General features: G+C 37.2%; 1 protein-coding gene across 1 annotated transcript in view; it reads right to left on the bottom strand.

Moving 5' to 3' along the window:
- The window catches only part of LOC149803306 (2-phosphoxylose phosphatase 1-like), a 37,585-nt gene extending 25,518 nt beyond the window's left edge, over window positions 1–12,067 (bottom strand). The window contains exons 1-2 of the mRNA XM_089953003.1: window positions 11,466–12,067; window positions 6,884–7,084 (exon numbers count right to left, since the gene is read on the bottom strand). Of these exons, the coding sequence (XP_089809129.1) occupies window positions 6,884–7,084; window positions 11,466–11,514 (250 nt within the window). The 5' untranslated portion in view covers window positions 11,515–12,067. The remainder of the gene's footprint in view (window positions 1–6,883; window positions 7,085–11,465) is intronic.
- Between the last annotated feature and the right edge of the window lie 453 nt (window positions 12,068–12,520).

Below are 12,520 nucleotides of genomic sequence, written 5' to 3'. Positions count from 1 at the left end.
ACGAGCTCTCCTACACTTAGTCAAATACTCAAGATAGTGGAGGTTGTATGTTTAGGACAAGCAACAGTCACTCAAAAGACAAAGACAAACAACAATATAGTACACTAATAATATCACATTTACTGACATATAAAACTAATACTGCACACACTCATGTATTCCCTCTAACACTAACCTCATGATGATAAAAAAATATTAAATGAAATGAGATTAATAGAAACTGATTCAAGTCCTGCTATTCAGCTCCATCTTTGATTGTACAGTTCTATCATTGCACTACATTAGCAGCACACCAAATCAATCTTCCCACTTGTATCCTGGTCCAAATATCACTCCAGTTTGACTCCATGAATTTACACACAACGAGTCAAAAATATATAAAACAGCTAAACATGGTCACAAATGAACACTATTTACTGTTCAAATTCTTTGCCTCTCTGCTTTTATTCAAATTTTCTCTCCACTGGCCAAAATGCTTGGTAAGCCCTCATGGAGATGTGCACTCCCATATTTCTATCTCTATCTAGACTGCTTTATATTCCCAAAACACATCAATGTATGTATGAATGCTTGCTTTCCATGCAGCAGAAGTATCTTTTAGGAATATAAGTTTTTTCTTAAAATCACAACATCAGTATACATGTAGCTCAATGAGCATAACCTATTTTCACTCTTGGCAACATGCTTCGCCCAAACTGTTAATTTGGCATGTTTGGCTGACAGTGTTGCTGGCTGGGGTCAATAATGCTAGCTAGATCTTTTAAAACAGGCATGTCATCATCAGGAAATAACCTTTAAACTTGAATTTTAATGCTCCTCATGAATGCACTTGCAACCTGCATCACTTGTGCAGTCCCCTGCAATTTGTATCTCTTGAAACTCTCCAGACACTTCAATTTGTTGGTGGATGTCTTGCAGTGTGACAAATGGGTTATATGGCACGTCATCCAAAGTTGACAGTGTTGCAATTAGCATGTCTTGTATTTGGTGGATGTCAAAGCCATTTTTCTGGATACCACACTACATCTTGTCAGCACATGCAACACATCATTCAGAAGCTGAGTGTGGCAATGAATTTGTAATTCTTCACATTCTTTTGAGGATGCCCCTTGCTTTTGCTGCTCCAGCATTTGCACAGCTTGCTACTTTATTTTCCAGTGCAAGGCAAATACATGGACATCCCTAAGCAGAGTGGAGGGCTTCCACACTATTTTGCATTGACAGCCATCAGACATTTGTAGGTTTCTTATAACATCTGACAATGGCACTCATCAGTTTACGAGTGCTATCTGTACTGTTTGTAAGAATGGGACTTCCTTAGCTGTTCAGAAACAGAAAAGAGCCAGTCTGTGTACCACGCACCAAGTTCCAACCACTTTTGCATTCTCCTGTTGCAGTCAGACAACAGCAGTCTTAGACCCTACCATAACAATGGCCCCATCAGTGCCAATCTGTAGACCCTAACATAACATTGGACCCTTCAGTACGAATTCCTGAAACTTGGTCAATGGGTATCTGCAGCTTATTCAGAAAAGTCATAACAGCTTGCATGATGGTCTCTGCCTTCCCATCCTTTACCTCCACGTTGGCACCAAATTCCATGATGTCCCTATCATTCTAAATAGTTTTTGCAGCAGATCTGCAGCAGATGGCCAGTTTCTTCTAAACAACAATGTCCAGATAATAGTCTATCATTAGGCTAACATAGCGACTATGTCTCAGTTTTCTGTAAGTCTGTCCTTGATACACAGTAGCTAATGATATCTGCATCTCAGCAGCTATGTTGTGACCACTATATGGCATTTTTGTGACAATTTTTAGACCCTGAGCTTGTGGCTGGACAAGTGCCTGCAAAAAATGTGACAATGATAAACTGAGATATTCTTAAAAAATGTTAAGCAAAAACCTACATATGTCTGTCAATGTGTGTATGCATATGTGTCACTCTTCATGTTTTTATGAATGTTAGTGATTATGGCACTTCTTGATCACAATAGTCAAAGTAGAATCAGTTTAATAAACTTACCAAGTATTTTTTAACTTTGAAAATAATTAAAAATAAATTCAAGTTATAGCTGCTCAAACTGCTCAGTAGAGATAAATATCTTAGCTGGTTAGGGAAAATTCAACATATGCAAGCACAAAACACTGAATGAAATACTGCAACCGTATTGGTTTACTGATTATCAGGTTATCATTTGGTGCGGTACATAATTATTGGTCAACCAATGAGAGGGCAGTATTTCAGTCAGCGTGTTGTACCTGCATATTAAGCAGGTGCAATCATAGCTATGTCAAGTGATAGCAGTGGAAAATGGTTTGGCATTCTTTAAGGTATGATGATGGGCCAGCCTTTGGATAGGCATTAAAAATGAATACCCGAGTTCAACATCATTACCAAATTTAGTATGCCATGTGACGTGTAGCATGAAATGAAATATCAGCACTGATTATTAAATAGGCTGTACATTTTATAGAACATGATTTATAAGTAAATTATAAGCAACAATAAAAGCCCCTGTGCATGACATGAAAAGTTTAAATCCTTGTCATGAGTACTAGAGGTTCATAATTCTTACCTGAGCACAAAGTAGAGTCTGGAAGGTTGCCTTGGGCCAAAATAAGGACAGCTCCCATTTGTGAACATAAAGCAGATGTATTCACAGCCTGTGCATTTTTAACTGCGGTTTTCTGGTAGTATCTTTCTGATCTTTTTCTGCTACAAGTTGATGATTATCACATTGATCATGGCGAACAAGTGCTGATATCTGAGAATTTGTGGATCCTTTCACAAATACCAAGTGATTTTGTACATTGCAATTCGATCACACATTTACTGCAATACAGGTGCGGCACTTCATAGATGCTGTTCCGGTGTCAAAGTCCAACCATTTAAATTCTTTGTCTTACTTTGCATTATAAGTCTGATTTATTGGATGGCTCCATTGATGGCTGGACATTCAATTTTTTTCATTAATGATTCTCTTTCTTTTTGCACCTCTTATCCAAACATCAAGCAACATTTGGAAGTCTTCTATGCCTCGTATACTCACTCTGCCTATAGTGAAGTGCAAAGCAGAAGAATACGAAGTTGGGAACCATACTACATTTTGAAGACATGAAGTGCTGCTTTGCTGCTTATTCAAAAAATCTCTACCTTTTTCATTAGCTGGAAATAAACTTCAGTCATCGATTTTTAATGTGTCCAACAGGACTCTTAGGATGTAGTATAATGATCATTTTTAATTTATTTAATTTTACTGCATCAAGGACACATATTTGTGCATGAGCCGAAGCCATGGCATATGTTTGCTTGTGAATGTGCTGATTCTGGCTACAAGCAGTGGATTCAAAGACCTGAATAGCAAGTAGGCAGCTACCTGTATCTATCACTCTATGAACTGTTTGTAAAATGACCATCTTTTGATTTAAAACCTGATTTATGACCAGGGGGCCCTAACACCATTATATTCAGCACATTTCATTCCTCATGCAAGTTTTTATTGTAAAAGATGACCTGCTTACCAGTCATTTCCAGTTTCTGGACAAGTCCATTTTCAGTGAAGAGTGAAGATGTGTATGCACAACTACACACATACATATAAGTAAAATACTATGTCGTTTGCTTCCCATATTTACAAGGTCAAATCAAGCAAAGGAAAAGAAAGACAAATTCAAATTTGCCTTTTACATGGATTTAACAAGCAGTGTAATTTCTATGTTTACGTGTAAAGGGATATAACTCTAAACTTTCAACATTATGGTAATTTCCTGAATTATCTGGCAGTTACCGAATAGCATGAACTACATCATTCTGAGGAAAATAGACTCGCCCATAGTGTATGCAATATGGCACAGTGATAGTATGGAAAGTACATTAAGCATGAAACGAGCAGAGGATGTTGGCGTTATGGCCACTCTGGTGACAGTCAGGTTAGAAATTATAAATCAGTGAATGAATTGACCAAGTTCTGTGCACTTTTTATCACATTAAAGATTTTCATTATTGAAATTGGTAGGGGGTACAAACACAAAAACTATAGATCAGGAAAAGATTAGGATGAGGGAGTTTATTTGCTGTTGGGGAATCAGTTCAAAAACTATTAGGGCTGAGTCCTATTGAACTAGGTTTTGGATTCAATGTCCATCCACCATTAAAGTTATTTTTAAAAAACTTCTTTGAACTGAACATTCTGAAATTAACCTTTTTTACTATGTCTCCGATTTCAAATATAAGTTGTCAAAGGCTTGTGAAGTAGCAAGAACTAATCTTCACTCTGCTCAGTCAAAATTTAAACAAGGTATGACAGAACTAAAAATGAATGAAGTTTTCAGCATGGTGATATAGTGGCTCTCTTGCCCATACTTCCAAATTCTCTTCAGGGTAAGTATTATAGTCCTTGTACAATAGAAAAGAAATTAATTTACTTAGATAATATTATTACTCCTGGGAGGCAAAAACAGAAACAACTTTGGCCAAAGGAACATGTTGTGATAGAGATATCCCTGTTAGTCATTCAATCAATTTAGCTGCACCTGTCCCAAACAGGGAGGATTTTAATGATGGTGTACAATTGGACTATAGTGGCTTTGGTTTAACCAATCTTTGGAATTCAGAAATATCAACTAATCCAGACCAGAAGCTTTCTCAGTTACTGCCTCAAGAAAAGAGTGCATTAAAACTGCTGTTATGTGAATATGCATGTATGTTTCCAGATGTTCCAACAACAATAAAAATCTACCATTACTTTGAAGTTGTAGATTCAACACACATGAAACAGCATCCTAACAGGATGAATCCTCTCATGCAGGAATGTGTGAAAAAAGAAATCCAACATTTGCTGGAGAATGATTTTATTGAACCAAGTAAAATTGGAATTCACCCATGTATCTTTTTGCCAACACCAGATAATACTTTCACCATGGACTTTATCAATGTAAAGTGACGCCATTTTGGTATAAATATTTCTCCATCAACTTTCCAGCATTTAATGAACATGATAATATCTGATCTAGATAACTGTGATGCATAAATCAATGACATCATCATCTACAACCACAACTGGAAAGAACACTTGGAAACCATTTGGAAATTCTTTGATCGACTCTGTGATGCAAATTTGACAATTTAGGTAAATTAGAGCTTTGACATGCTTGTGTTACATCTTCATGACATACTGTGGGATATTGTCAAGTTAAACATATACAAATTAAGGTCTCTGAATTCCCATGGTCTCTCAGTAAAAAGCTGCTGATGCGATTTTGGGGTAAGGCTGGATATTATTGGAAATGTGTTCAAATTTTTCCACAACTGCTCAACCCCTGACCATTTTGTTGAGTACAAAATCCAAGTTTCATTGGTCTGACAAATGTCAGGAAGTTTTTGACAAATTAAAGGCCATACTTGAAGTGCATCAGTTCTTTCAGCTCCAGATTTCATTCTATCGTTTAAAATGTTGATGTTGATGCAAGTGATGTAGGGGCTGGTGGGGTATTGATTCAAGAAGACAAAAATTATGTGGATCATCCAGCATGCTTTTTTTTCTAAAAAAAAATTAAACAAGCACCAGAGAAATTATTCCACAACTGAGAACAAATGACTGGCTTTGACACCGATTTCTACAACATTTTGAAGTGCATATCAGTTCAGCACCTTCTTCAATTATTGTGTTTGATGGTCACAACCCCCTTCCTTTCATTAGGTAAATGTAAAACAAAACATAGATATTGCTGAGGTGAAGTTTGATGTTGCTTGAATACAATAGTGACATTAAATGTCATGGGAAAAGATAACATGATTGCAGATGCACTTTCATGTGGACAGATGTACTATATTGCTTTATTTTGTAAGTATGTTGAATCATTCGTAAGACATGATCCTATGTTTGACAAGTATGTAAAAGAAAGTTTTATTGAATAAATCTGTCTTTTTTATGACAGGTGTTATGTATTATCTGTATAGCGTTTGTAGATTATAAGGGTCATTATGTAAACAACATATTACATAGCTAACTTTTGTCCACGGAGAGGCACTTCAGTTGTAGGATTTCACTTACCTTTGTAGCTTAATTAGCGACAACAAGAGTGCCAAAAAGGACATCAAGGCCAGGTTAAAGAAAGATAGAGGTGCTTTTAGCAGACTCCAGCCTATATGGAAATCTGAACAACTTGCTGCTTTTTGCTCTTAAGTTTAAGACCGTAAAGCCATAACAACAGCAGTTCAAACTTCCCTGCTGGATTCTGAGTGAATCCTTGTCAGAACTGAGTTGATCTTGTTGACCATCATGTCAGAACTGTATACAAATGCAGTTTGACCAAAAGATATGCCTGCCTCCGTAGCGGGCGTGTCAAACCTATGGCCCAGTCCTTCACAATGTCCAACCCACTGTGATGTAAGCAGTGATTCTGAAAATATGCATTTTAATTAATACGCATAATTAGTGATAAGGTATTGTCCATGCCCATGCAGCCCACAACTTCAAGTATATAATGTTTTGCCCCCAACCCCATACCAAAAAATTGCTGGACAACCCTGCTCTACAGCAAATGGAAAATATAAATCACATTTGAGATTATCATTTCATGTGGGGGGGACACAATTAATGGAAACTGTTGTTCAAAATAACTACTTTATTCATTTATTAAAGCTCACACATGTAACTAAGGTTTTGTATTTAATTTGATGTTCCTCACAACAGCTCAGCAACCCTTACCTCCTTATATGCATGTCAGATCTGGCCCCAATGAGGGTGACAAGCCCTGGACCTACCATCCATCAACACTATTGTCAAAGCCTGGGGTTAATAAATACCAGCAAAATGAGGAATACAGATCAGAATGTATTGCTGGAGTCAGGTAGAGATGAATGTTATCAAATCCTTACCCTCCAGTCCCTGTAGATCCTGGGGATGATGGCACATTTTCTGGATGACAGGGTTCTGTAGAAGCCATACTGGATCACTGAAAGCTGGAGGATCTGGATTTAGCTGATCAGCATCAGGAGGAGGCAACTCTGCCAGATTCAGTAATGGGTCAAGGAGTATACTAGTTCCAGTTCCAAGCAGTGCACATGCAGTCACAATAACTGAAATGACAGTAATTTTATGGGACTTGTTTATATAATGGAAAGCACCAATAATGTACAAAAATCTGTCCATATAACAGTTTATCACCTGTTAATGATATTATTACCCTGTAGCTTTTTGCTTATGCAGTCGACACATGAACTTTTATCAGATTATGGTAAAACAAGGATCAAACTAGGTCATAAATGTATGAAGACTTCCCTCTACAAGAGTCAAGAGGGAGAAGTCTGAACTGCTGACTTTCTTTGGGCTGGCAAATAATATCCTACATCCAATTATGCTTTAACTACATGTGTGTTCATGAATATGTGCATCTGCAAACTGGAAAACTGGGGACATCAGTGATAATACACATCAACATACCGGAGACAAGCTCTAAGTGTAGGTGTTCCTGTTTTAAAATAGTGACAGAAATTGATTGCCATGATGTGACTTAGTTCAACAATTCTAACAGAAGCATATCTGAGCATGTTGTGTTTAGCTGATAGTTTTTTAGTACTAAAATATCAGTACCCCTACTTCATGTACCCTAATAACATGATCCTCTCAGAGCAGCCTACTATTAAAAATTTTGAACATGTTCCTTAGATATACTGACAGAAATTAAACAGTCCTCTCATTTAATACCAGAATTGCTGTGTATCGTTCAGGAAATATATAAAATATTTTTTACCTTTTTAATCAATATTTTCTTTTAAATCGTCTGCCATATTAGCTCAGTTGATAACTACTTCCATTTTCTTTTTTTGTGTGCCATATGAGGACATTACTGCCTTGTTAGAAAACACAGATCATAGTAAATACGGTATGTACTGAATAATGTATAACAGAATATCCATATATGGCATAGCAAGCCTTATCTGGAAAACATTACAACAATCTTGTGCTATCTGTCATGGTGGACAATGTACAGTTAGTGTAAACATATCAATATAATTTATCTGATACAGGCTTAATAACTTGATCATTAGCAAAATTTCCTAAAAATATCAGCTCTAATTAGGTAGATTTTAATTAGTCATTTTTTGGCTTTTTGAAAATAGTTTGATTTGCTCTGTAAGGTATAGGATCCGATTATAGCCTCAACCACAGTGAGGCTAAGATGTCATAACCAATAGTTTTTCACATCATACCATACACAAAAAATATACGTCCCTCTTTGATGTCTGATTAGGTGAAAAATTCTAGAACACCTAGAGGGGTCCCGAGTGGCAGAGTGGTCTAAAATAGTCACCATTACAGATCACTGCCATTTCACCTCTGTCTGCGTTTGAGTCTTGGGTTCGGCAAATGTGGGCACATGAGAAAGCTTGCCAGTAGCTTCTCGTGGGTCGGTGGTTCTTTCTCGGGTTTTCCCAGGCTCTTCCTCCGCCATTTATACTTGCCGGCATGTATATATCCTATCTTGTGCTGAAAAATGTCATTAAACCCTTAAACCCTACAACAAGAACAGGACACCTAGAACTGAAGAAAAAAAACAGTCTGATTCCCACACCATAGGTCCAGGTGGAATACACCTCTTTGACTTGGACCATGACAAACTTGGAACATCAAAGTAATGATGAAAGAGGAAATCTTGCAATACTGACAGGTAAGTAATACAGAATTAAATAATGTGTGTGATTTGGATTTTTAATGTAGCTTTAACAGTTTTTCAGTCATACTGCTATGATGTCTGCAGTGTGGCAGTGTGTAGTGATGTCTAACACTGAGGCATCATGCTGCAAACATGTATCATGATGTCCCACCTAGTCACATCATCCTGACACCAGGCCGACCAGTCCTATCACTAACCTCTACATACTTGAAGTTCTACACCCAAACCCAATACATCTGAACTCTAATTTTAATATTTACTACTGCTGCAGATTTGTGAGGCTGACAGCCAGTGCCTGATGCTGTTGCAGCCTTTTAGAACTAATTATCTGAATGATTTGGGAATATGTACCAATTTGCTTTTAGTTCTTTTTCTTATAACCAACTATTTTATATACTAAAACCATGCATATATAAAAGTTATAACTACATTTTTTCTTCGATTTTTTTAAAATCTTAACGACTTTATATGATTCACTAGTTCTCAAGTTGCTGTTAGTGATATTTGTAAAACAAGTTATGTTTAACACAAACATCACACTGCTTGGACATTAGAGATGCCTCATGTTGCCTCTTTGATTTCAAGCATTTGTAAAGTTTCTCTTTTATGTTTTGCTCTGAAGAAATGCATTTAGCCACAATTCTTTCATTTCACACCTGGGGCAAATATTTAAACATGAAATATATCACTAGTCTTCCCTCTCATTCAAAACAATAGCAGGCAGGATCAACTTTCAGTGAACTCTCTGACTTGTCCAGCATATGACTCTTATCCACTGATTTGTCCTCATCATCTCATTTTATCTATATTTCGAAAAGACTAGACAAACACAATCCCAAGAAAGAAACAAATGTGTTTCTCCCATTGCACAGGTTTTCAAATTAGGCTAGGCATGTTGCTTTTCTTTTTCAAACATATATCTGCTGAAATCAGGCAGAAGGTTGATCAGATTACAGCTGGGCTGCTCTTTTTTGTCCTTACTATTGTGTTCAGTGAGAAAATGCCTTCACTCTAGATAGCTAAATCCGAAGGTAAAAGGATGTGTAATTTGGACTTTTTTAACGTAGCTTTAACAATTTTTCAGCCATATTGCTACGATGTCTGCAGTGTGGCAGTTTATAGTGATGTTTAGCACTGGGGCATCATGCGCAGACATGTAGCACGATGTCCCACCCAGTCACATTATCCTAACACCAGGCCGACCAGTCCTAACAATAACCTCTTAATGCTGAGTGCCAAGCGAGGCAGCTGTTAGTACCATTTTTGTAAGTCTCTGGTATGACTTGGCCGGGGATCGAATGCACGACCTCCCGCATCCGAGGCGGATGCTCTAACCACTAGCCCATCGGAGCGGTTGGTAAAAGGATGAGAAAGTAGTGTGTGGCTGGCAAGATGCAGCTGTCATTAAACTCCTACACTGAATTCTTAAGACTGGCCAGGGAAAATTGATAGCACTAACTATATGGGCTATAATTTTCTTAAAGGAAAGGTCCCTATCAGTGAGGGATCAATAGTGAAGACAGTCCACCTAAAAATGGATCATGTCAGTATATCTGTAAAACCTTTAATAGGTAGGGCCAAAATATAAAAAAATATATCAATGTGTAGTTCCGGTTATATTGAAGAAAAAAGTTGGGTAGGTAGGTGACTAAAAGTTTTTTGTCTGGATGGATTTAAATGAAGCATAACTTAGAAAATAAGCATCATTTACATCTTAAATTTAACTTTGATCATAGCTATATCCCTTTGCTTTTTCTCCCAAATTTATTCTTTTTTCTTCTCCAAATTTTTTTTGCCATAAAAAATACTGGGTCAACAGGAAAAAAGTTGGTCAGATGCATAACCAGAACCATACACACTTTTCAACTTGACCTAGGAATTGATGCTTCCAATCATTTTTTCATCAAAGATAGCTCAACTGAAAAAATTTTAATGCTCTAAATGGGCACAGAACCCCATCTTGATGATCCCCAGCACAGATACGACGAGGAATTTTATAGTAAGTGGAGATGGGTCCAATCCAGTAGAGAGAAGCCTTAGAAAACTTGAGTCTGTTTGACTGAGCTGCATTACAGCCCTTAATGGTGGTGATAAAGAGAGTCTCTTTCCTCAAAGAAAGAGGAAGTCTGTGGGGCAGTTTGGACATAGGCATTTCCTAATGCATCAGTGATAAAAGATTCTCCACTTTACATAACAGACCCTAGAAGCATAATACCTCTTAACTGTAAAGAAAACTTAAAATAGGAAATGTTCTGATTGTTATCACATGTGTGGGAGATCTGCCCCTGCAAAAAAGATGCTTGTACAATTTCATTTGATTTGTATCTTATTTCCTTACATGCAGTTTTTAGGTTCTAAATATACCTGGGAAACAATGAGAACTATCACATTTTAAAGAACAATACATGTCATACTAACATCTAAGATACAAATTATAATATTCTTATGGTCCGACTCTTCCCCGTAATATGGTCCAAATAAACCTGGTGTGAATCAGCCATGATCTGGAATCAACCTGCACCCATGAAAATTATCTTAAGTATTTGTACCACAAGCAATGTTATGGTTTTGACAGCTAGAGACAGTTCTTTTTAAAATGTATCCATTCCACATCATATCTGCATATTTACTGAACTGTCAATGTTGACATTTTATATACCTCTGACCCTTTATAATGATCATATGGGGGTTATTTTAAAGTGAGGACTGAACAGTATGGGGGTGGGTGAATCTCTCTGGTTCTCTCAAGATGCAATACTGAATGCAATAATTATGTAACTAACCTGCTGCAAGGCTGACAAGCTGGGTACTGTATACAGGCAGACTCCACATTGCTGACTGTGCTTCTTTTTTCCAAGTAAATTACTTCTCGAGAAAGTTCTGACACACTCGGCAGACAACATAGCATCAGTCGCGTTTTTCATTCCATAAGTACAATGAAAGGCTGTAACCAAATCTCATAGGCGGCCCCTGCAGTCATATACCCATTACAATCCAAAATAAATGATGCGTGAATGAAGGTACGAATATCACGAGATTTGGTTGGTAAAATTCTGGTCTCTTTTGTTTAATGCGCAAACTATGCACATCGCGCTGATTCGAATAAATGACGTAAACTTTGTATACAAACACCACGTGAATCTTTCTCAGACGCCTTTCTCATTGCTGTCCTTATGTAATGACGAAAAACACCATGTTCCAGTGTTTTCTTCTAGCAATGTTCTATTGTAAAACCATTGAACAACAGCGTTACACGTGTTTCTATTTCGTCCTTAAAGTTGACCTTGCCCAGCTTGTTCGATTTATTATGTTCTGATCTAGAGGTGAAATCTTCCAAATCACAGCGACTATTGTATAAAACTAGCGTTAGCGTGCAAAATAATTATTTCTTGCGCCTTATCGTTGATTTTGAGTCAGAATCAAGCATGTGCCGATATATATGGCCTGTTGACAAGCACTATGGATACAAGGAAGGTATTTGCATTACATTATCACAAAGTCACAAGGAAGATTTACAGACATTCCAGTCGCATAGGGAAGGGTATGTGCTTTTGGGAGGATTATTTCCTGATAACACAAAGACAGAAGATTTGTTCTGCTATTCCTGAACTGCTCTACAAGTTTCATTTTTTGAACATTCATCAGCAACCCTGTCAAAGCTTTTTAAGCCAGTCGATACAAAATCTATAGTTCATACAGTACTTACCTCTTGAAAAATCAAACACTCCCTGGTGATCGTGCAGTACGACATGCACGTAAAACATAATATAGGTGTGACACCAAGCCGAATTCGACCTGCTGGTGATCTATATCAGAGACTTAGGATATATGCAACATT

This window comes from Sinohyriopsis cumingii, chromosome 3 (genome assembly GCF_028554795.1).
Source record: "Sinohyriopsis cumingii isolate HCF-2022 chromosome 3, ASM2855479v2, whole genome shotgun sequence".
NCBI lineage: Eukaryota > Metazoa > Mollusca > Bivalvia > Unionida > Unionidae > Sinohyriopsis > Sinohyriopsis cumingii.
This window is presented reverse-complemented; position numbering and strand designations above follow the sequence as displayed.